The sequence below is a fragment of the Octopus bimaculoides genome, chromosome 4, assembly GCF_001194135.2.
Source record: "Octopus bimaculoides isolate UCB-OBI-ISO-001 chromosome 4, ASM119413v2, whole genome shotgun sequence".
NCBI classification, from domain to species: domain Eukaryota; kingdom Metazoa; phylum Mollusca; class Cephalopoda; order Octopoda; family Octopodidae; genus Octopus; species Octopus bimaculoides.
Window position 1 is genome coordinate 122,848,220 of NC_068984.1, and position 9,254 is coordinate 122,857,473.

At 35.0% G+C, this 9,254-nt stretch overlaps 1 protein-coding gene across 44 annotated transcripts in view; it reads left to right on the forward strand.

The window, feature by feature from the left end:
• The window catches only part of LOC106871604 (titin), a 454,558-nt gene that overhangs the window by 189,357 nt on the left and 255,947 nt on the right, over positions 1 to 9,254 (forward strand). For all 44 annotated transcript variants that reach the window (XM_052967415.1, XM_052967425.1, XM_052967440.1 and 41 more), the window contains 7 exons: positions 2,574 to 2,672; positions 4,111 to 4,209; positions 4,645 to 4,743; positions 5,704 to 5,802; positions 6,808 to 6,906; positions 8,064 to 8,162; positions 8,467 to 8,664. In XM_052967415.1, coding sequence (XP_052823375.1) covers positions 2,574 to 2,672; positions 4,111 to 4,209; positions 4,645 to 4,743; positions 5,704 to 5,802; positions 6,808 to 6,906; positions 8,064 to 8,162; positions 8,467 to 8,664 — 792 coding nt within the window. The remainder of the gene's footprint in view (positions 1 to 2,573; positions 2,673 to 4,110; positions 4,210 to 4,644; positions 4,744 to 5,703; positions 5,803 to 6,807; positions 6,907 to 8,063; positions 8,163 to 8,466; positions 8,665 to 9,254) is intronic.

Below are 9,254 nucleotides of genomic sequence, written 5' to 3' on the forward strand. Positions count from 1 at the left end.
ATATATATATATATATATATATATATATATATATATATACATACACATATACATAAATGCATGTGTGTATGATGTATTGAGCTCTTCAACATTACTCAACCATTATCAGTAAGTAAACACATTCATTATAGTTGTTTCATTTTTTAGCCCTCTATTTGCTTTCTGTAGTTGTCATGTTTTGCACATTTCAGAAGCTGCTTTTTCATCTCAAGCACACACACCTACACTCACTCACACACTCGCGTGTGTGTGTGTGTGTGTGTGTGTGTGTGTGTGTGTGTGCGTGCATGCATGCACATGAATGTGTACATGTAGATATGTGTTTATATTATGTATTACCTTAACAGTTGTCAGCATGTGGAACTGATCATGGAATGTTTTCTGATTATCTCCCTTCCACCACTTACTTGACTGTATAGCTTGCACATAGAAAACCCCTCTACTGGTACCTATTCGCCAGTGCGGCCCACATCACTCTTACCATCAGAATCTTTCTCTCACTGTCAGTTCTTATGATTCTGTTCTCACTGGTAAATGCCTGTCCCCTTTCACTATCTATGATTGTTGTATTTTGGGATTGTTGTAAGTATCATGTTGTCTTCTGAACTTTTATTCTTTTATTCACCTATATGTATTTTGTGTGTGTGTGTGTGTGTTTGTTTGTGTGTGTGTGTTGAGAGAGAAAATAATCTTTCAGATGAAAAAGATACAACTACAAATCAGCTGAACCATGAGCAAAAGATGTCAAACAACACAGAGGCAGACAAACAAAGCTTCAAAGGAACATTGATAGTCAACTTAAAACAAAGTACTCAAAGCAAGAAGTCTTAGGAGTCAAGATATTTAATCAATAACCATGAACCTGCCAAATATCTTTTGTTAAACTTATGATGGTTGATTGAATATCATGTATGTGAATGTGTGTACAGGAGTTTATTGAGATGTTTAATAAACTTATATTTAGTATCACTGTGAATAAATAGACAGAAGTGAATAAGGGACCAGCCAGCTAGTTTCATCCTTCTTAAGATTCATCAGGGATCGTTTCCTTATTTCCTTTGAAGACCACGCTCCCAAGAATATATTCTCTTGTGCAAAATGTAAACTACAATTGCTGTGAAGTAATGGGCCACACAAGTACAAACACATGAGTAAAAATGTGTTCAAAATATTTTATGCATTTAACTGAAACAGTTCCTGTTATATTTTTACTCCCATTTAACAATTAATTCTTCATTTATATTATCAAAAAAATATAAGTGAAGAGATGATTTGTTTTGTGTTTTTTACTTTTCATTTATATAACATTTATATCCCCTTTGGAAAGATATATTCTTAATAACTTACATTGTTTTATGTGAACATGGAATTCCTGTTCTTTATGCACGATCTAAATAAATATGAAACTCCATTACTCATTTGTGTGTAGTATTTGGTATAGGAACACATTTGTGAAGGGGCCATCCTTTGTTGTAGTACTATCCAATGTGATAGTACCATCCCAGTGTATAATGATACTATACACTTCAGTTGTTTCAACTCATTGTAGTGGTACCATCCCTTGTAGTGATTGTTACTGATCAATTCATAGTTCTTTTAGTGCTTCAATGAGAATAGTACTTGGTAAATGCATAGTTGTTGACTGAGGTAAATTTGATTTTAAATCATGTCTGGCTCTTTTAGCATAAAGTGTGTTACCCAATTGTTTAGTATCAGCCTTGGGCTTTAAACCTCAGATCATAGTTGCAGAGCTGTGAATAAAGACATTTCAGCCATGACCACCCTGTCTTTGCGTGTGTGTACACATATACCCTATGCTATGTATCCTGATGAGGTCAGCCTTGCTTGAGTAAACCTATGACCAAAAGTGTTCCAGCCATGACCAATCAAATTTATATATATATATATATATATATATATATATACACAACTCTATTGTTCAGTGTGTTATTTTTAATATGTCAAATGACTATGTAGTAGTTCCCTCATTATGAAGTAAAGGGGAAATGGCTGTGTGTAAGGTATTGGATTACCTATTATGTGTGAGATCAAATCTGCTGTGGATATTTCATTTTAATTCTGAGCAAAACACTTTTTTTCTATATCACCTCAATTTACCTAACTATAATGAAATCGTAGCGGATTAAAAGATACCACATCATCTGGCAATGTTACTTATGATTGGCTGGTGTTTTTACTGTAGAAGAGATGTATCTTTCATCACTGTATCTTTGGAGGGTGAACCATATTCAGTACAATCTCCTTTCACTTAGCTGTCAGAAGGAATGGATCCAGATCATCTTGGAAGACTAGTCATGATAGACTGATGTCATATCCAGAGAGAGATTTATCTACTTTTAGCTTCTTACTAGATCACTAGTGGTAAACACTGTTACTTAAAAGTCTGAGAATTTGGAGAAATTTACATTTTTAAATTGTGTCTGTGTGACTATGAACGTCTATGATTTTGCAACAATAATTGTCTTGTGGGTACCATTTTGTGTTTATCATCCCTACACATCTTACAATCTCCTCTTTAACCATCTTGCTTACCAAGTCTTTTTATTCTACAGAGTGGTTTCACACCATTACACATCGCTGCACATTATGGCAATGTCAACGTTGGTACTCTACTTATTCAAAAGGGTGCAGACGTCAACTACAAAGCTAAGGTAAGTTAACTTACATCTCACTCTCATTTCAACTTTTATTCATTTAGATCAGTGCTTCTCAAAGTGAGCATTACTGTTCTGTGAGGGCAGTATAAAATTTAATATAGTTGCTGAAGTCCAATCGTGGCTATGTGGTTAAGAAGTTTACCTCCCAACCACATGGTTTCAGATTCAATATCACTGCATAACACTACGAGTTAATGTCTTCTTCTTCTATAGCCCCTTGCCAACCAAAGACTTGTGAGTGAATTTAGTAGACAGTAACTGCAAGAAACACATCATATATGTGTGTGTTTGTGTCTCCTTGTACCAATATCACACACAGCAGTGTCCTATATTTCCACCTTTCTATGAAAACATGTCTGGCCTTGGGGAAATGTTACCTTGCTTGGAAGCAGGTAAGAGTTGTTAATAGGAAGGGGATCTAGCCATAGAAAATCTACCCCAGTGAATTCCACTGGATCCATACAACCATGGAAAAGTGGACATTAAAATTATTACAAATGAGGACAAAAAAGTGGTCGGGGGGGGGGGGGCAATAGAAAAGTCATTTAATTTTCGAAAATAGTTTCCATTTTCATCTAATGTAGAAATCATCTGGTAATATTAGTGGTCAAAATGATTTGACATGTTGTCTTTTAAGGATGATCAACCTTTCAGCAGCTGTTCAAGGTGCATTTAATTTTGTTGGCTTATAGTAAAGCGAGCTTTAAAGAAAGGGAACAATAAGTAAAAGAAAGTCTGAGAAGCACTGATTTAGATTTTATTAGCAACTATAAATATTTGCATTTTATTATTATTATTATTATTATTATTATTATTATTATTATCTAAAGTATTATTTGCTGTGATACTGTAAGCTCAAACTGTGCTACAAGATAGTGGCACACTGCACTACTTAACTAAGTCTCACACCCAGCTTCAGTATAGCCAAGTGGTTTGAGTAATTGAGGTTAAAAAAAAGTATCCAGTTTCAAGAATTTGTGACAATGAAAATTAATTCATTTGAAAATACATAGATTTTACAGAAAAACTAATGCTAACAAAATATTGCAAAATAATAATAGCAGAAGATAAGTCAATGATAACTAGCACTGAAACCTGTCAGAATCAGTACTCTACCGTTATCAATGTTTGATCTCCATTGGTAGACCAACCTTTCAACACTAGTTGATCTGTTCATGCTCATAGACCAGACATTGTTACAAAAGCTTTGCAACTGAAGATGTTGATAATGTAAAGTAAGAAAGCCCTGGAAGGTCCCAGATAATTGAAGCCTTCTGTAAATATAAAAGGAGTCAAGCGTACCCATTAAAGAATTTGGTGGAAAACCTAATTCTGTTCTCCTTGGCTCTTGGTCATCTTAATCAGTTATAAGTGATAATATTAAAATAGTGATTTCTAACTATTTATGTCTCTCTCTTTTTTCATATTACAGAACAACATCACCCCTCTACATGTGGCATCTCGCTGGGGTAAGTCAAATATGGTCATTCTTCTCTTAGACCACGACGCCACCATTGAAGAAAGAACTCGGGTAAATATCAGTCTTTGCATTGTAACTTTTATTTGTGTGTTTCTGTGAGTATATGCTTATCTTCAAGTGTATGCACACATATTTGTGTGCATGCTTGAGTATATTATTGTAAGTGCTTAAATATATGTACCTGTGTGAGTGTATATATGTATGTATGTGTGTATGTGTATACATACATACACACAGACTACAATTCAGATAACACACATCTTTGTCCAAACACACTCACACAATAACACTGTAATACCACATATATGCATATACATCACAAACCCATTTAGCCACACTTTTTATTGTTCACATTCATACACACAGCCACACTTTTCTACTGATTATTTGTACATTCACATATTCACACCCGCACACACATTCCTCTTGCATAATTTATTGTTTGCTGTTAATTACATTCATGTTTCTTGTTTATCAATTCTTCAGGATGGATTAACACCGCTGCATTGCGCAGCCAGGAGTGGCCATGAGAATGTAGTTGACCTGCTCTTAGAGAGAGGCGCACCGTTTTCCGCAAAAACAAAGGTCAGTACATTAAACTTGCCATCCATTTTCCTTTATGTACTTGGGAGTTTCTCCAGTCTTAGTAGTAAATATTGATACTACATCATTGGGTGTAGGTTTAAAGTGGCTGAGTTATCAGTGTTATTGAGCCCCTAGATGGCTGTGATCCTGCAGACCTGTGATCAAAAGCATTCCAGCCATGACAAAAGGAACTACATTGACCAATGTTCCTTTTCATTTTTAAGATGGTAGAGTGTGATTTGAGAGAAATATAGCTGTTATTTCTGGTAGTTCACATGACTGCATAGATATTCTCTCATTGACTGATGGATTGTCAGCTTTTTGTGACAACTTCAGTTTTCAAATTAGCTTTGCATAGCATGTGCATTGATTCAAACCTACACAAACTACCTTGGCTTTTATCATTCTCTGAAGGTGATAATAATTCAGTTTGTTTATTCAATGTTTGCTGTGTACACCAGGACTCGAAAGTTCTTTTGTATTTTCTCTTGTCAGTTGGCATACTGACAGTGACAACAATCAGTTGAAATACTGGGTGCAAGCTTAAGATCTTCCAAAGCCTGTAACAGATCTTATTGGATGTTTTTTTTTCTTTTTCCTGCAAGAGGGAATGAGATTTGAACTCAGAACCAAAAGAGTTGCTACAAAGCATCATGTCCAATGCTCTGACATTTCCCCACCCTGAACTGGAATTTTATTTATCAACTCTGAAAGAATGGAAAGCAAAGTTGACCTAAGCAGGATTTTAAACTCAAATTACAAAGAGCCATAACAGACAGCACAAAGCATTTTATCTGATGCTCTACCAATTCTGCCAATTCAACACCAATACTAGTAATAAGACTGTGTACTAGTGTGTAAATACTTGTGTGTATATAATTTGTATATGTATATCTGCCTATTTGATATCTGTCTTCTTTTCTCCCTTGTTTTCCACCTATCACCACCATCTACCAACAGAATGGTCTTACGCCTCTACATATGGCAGCCCAAGGAGACCACGTTGACTGTGCACGCTTACTTCTGTACCACAAAGCTCTTGTCGATGATGTAACTGTGGTAAGTAATACTTCCTGTTTATCTATATATTCTTGTTCTTTTAACTTCAGACTGTAACTTTCCAATTATGCTTTCTGATTGGGAATACATGGTAAAATGGTTGACCCAATGATCACATAGGGTCATGGTATCAAACTCTACTATCGCTGTGTCAGGCACAGTACTTATGTTTGCTTCAGTTGGTCCAACAACAGGTATTAAACCTGCTTCACAATTGAGAGATTAATGATTGAAAAGGTGTCTAGTTATGAAAAATGAAAAGAATTTCTGCAGCTAGACAATTCTAGAATAATTTCTTTTACTGTTGATGGATATTCATTCTTACCAGTAAACATTGAACTGTGACAGGGGGGTATGGAGCCTCTTTTTCATTCATTTTGGCAAACTGGAGCCAGTAATGTGTCTTGGTCAAATGTATACTTTTAGGTATTATGCATGTGAGAGAGAGAGTGAAAGAAGGAAACACATTCTTGTTCCTCTTTTAGTGTTGGAAATGAGACTCAGGATTGATTTTTATGATTGATTTAGTCATAAAAGGTGGTTGATGAGGTTTATCTGGGTTGGAAATTCTCTCTGTGAATTGCATGTTAGTGCATACAAACACACCAAAAAGTATTCAATACAAAACATAGGCTAATGTATATATACAACCTGATGAACCAAAAGGTGAAATTCAGCATTTGTCTTAGCAAGGTTTTTGCGCTTATTAAATTTTATGGATGTATGTATGTGTGTGGGTGTATGTAATGTATATAAGTACTGTATGTATAAACATAGACATAGTAATGTATATATACTGCCTGATGAACCAAAAGGTGACATTCAGGAGTTCTAGTAATAAAATTTCAGCTTCTATTAAATTTTATGTATGTGTATATATGCTTGTAATGTGTGTGTAGACTTATACACAATCACTCTATAGACACCATTGAATCGTTGTTTTACAAGCTTTATTTCTTTGTTCATTTTGAATATGTTTTATCTGTCTTGCTCTCCACCTTTTAGGATTATTTAACTCCTCTACATGTTGCTGCCCATTGTGGAAATGTCAAAACAGCCAAGCTGTTATTGGACAGGAAAAGTGACCCAAATGCAAGAGCCCTGGTGAGTGACACATCAGTATATTGGTTTCGGTAACTGTTTGCAATGTGATCGATAATTGAGGCAGATTGTGTGGTGGCAGACATGTCAAACTAATATTCTTTTCTACTCTAGGCACAAGGCCTGAAATTTGGGCAGGCGGGGGATGGGGAGGGGCAGTCGATTAGACTGACCCCAGTACACAACTGGTACTTTATTTTTCGACACTGAAAGGCAAAGCCGATCTTGGTGGAATTTGAACTCAGAATGTAAAGACAGACGAAATACCACTAAGCATTTCACCTGGCGTGCTAACTTTTCTGCCTGCTTGCCGCCTTATGTCAAACTAATATTATTACCAATCATCTATACTCTTACCTTAGAATGTTGTTATAAGCCTTATACTAAATAATAATTATTTAGATCTTCTGCATTAGGATCAAGTTGGGGTTAACATTTCCTGCTGCCACTTTAACCTTTTTGATACCAATCTGCCCATAACCATCCCCGGTTCTATGATACAAACCTCTTGTTTAAAGTGATCTAAATTAAAATGTTCCATCAAAATTTCATGTTAATTTATGTTCCAAATACCAGCTTAATAATGACAGTTATTTTACTAAATTCTTATATTTTAAAATTACTTGAAACAAGTATTGTTATTTCAACAGAAATATAGTAATAAAAGGATTAACTTGAGTTTGTGGCTACATTAGAAATATCTGCTTATTGTAAGGTTATGGCAATCGTTACAGAGTTAGCGATGAGCTCTTATCTGATTTTTGCTTTCTAGTTAAAGCCAATCCAAGTCATTTGCTGGTACTTTTTGGTAAAGGCATGAACATCACACATAGTGTTAGCAGAAAATAATTTAGTGTTTAGTTTCTTCCTTTTGTATGCTGTACTGTATAGTCAAAAATTTGATGGTTACTCTTATTAACAACCTTCATTAGAGAACAGACAAAATCAACTGAAAACTGGACAGTTCTGCCTGGGAACCTCATAAGTAATCTTCCTTTAAAAATGTTATTGATTTGATTCATATTACTGAACATTGATTTGTTTTTATGTCGTAGTTTTCCAGTTTGTTGAGCATTTGCATATTGTGTATTTTGTGTGTGTGTGTGTGTGTTTGTATATGTATTTATATATACTCAAGCCATATATTTTCCTTTCCACAGAATGGTTTCACCCCATTACACATCGCATGCAAAAAAAACCGCATAAAGGTGGTGGAACTGCTTCTCAAATATGATGCCTCTATTGAAGCTACTACTGAGGTAAGGCTTACATACTATCTTCATTATCGTTCTCATCGTCATCATCATATAGTTATCAGTACCAGAATCATAACCACATTTATTGCCATTGTCATCATGATTGTTATGAGAACCTTTACATTTATTATCATTGACCTTCCCATTGCAGTTTGTATGTTAACTTACCATCATATCCAGTATTATGATCATCATCTTTATCATTACCATAGCAACCATCATCATCATTGCCATTATAATCACCACCACCACCACCATCGACATGTCTGCCAGTGAATTCACTGATGTTGTTTCTTCTCTTTTACAGTCTGGACTCACCCCATTGCATGTTGCATCCTTCATGGGTCACATGAATATAAGCATCTACCTGATCCAACATAATGCCAACCCAGACTACCCAACCGTTCGAGGGGAAACTGCTCTCCATCTTGCTGCCAGAGCCAACCAGACTGACATCATTCGCATACTTCTGCGAAACGGAGCCACCGTTGATGCTAAAGCCAGAGTAAGTAGTTAATCTTTTACTTTCTGGCATGCCAACTCTCTAATCTTATGTTTTCCACATTGTCTTGATTCTCTGGCCAGTACTAAACAAAGAATGACATGATCTCAAGAATTTCAATTCCTTTATTCCGTTATTTTTTTTTTTAATGTATACATTTTCTACTTCACTTTCTTATCCTTCTCCACTTCCTCCCTCTTCAGGCTTTCTTTTTTCTTTATTTCATTTTACTTTCTTATTAACGAAGGATTTACTTAAACTACATTTAGTTTCCTGTAATTTGGTCCAGTGGCTCTGAAGCTGATCTGTTGTTTTTTTTTTAGTTTTTTTTTTTACTTCTCATCTAATTAATCAAATAATATTCAATCTATTTCAAAGAATCTCAAAATAGATGCAGCTATAACTGTATATTACAGTTGACTTGATTGGTTGAAAGGATTTTTTTATTTTTTTATTAACATTATTAATTAATTGAAAGCTGAAGAAATTCAGAGAAGTTAAAAATAGACCCTGCTACATATAAAGACTTCACAGTTGACTGACTGAAAAAATTTTATGTGTTTGTGTACATGTGTGTGTGTGTGTGTGTGTGT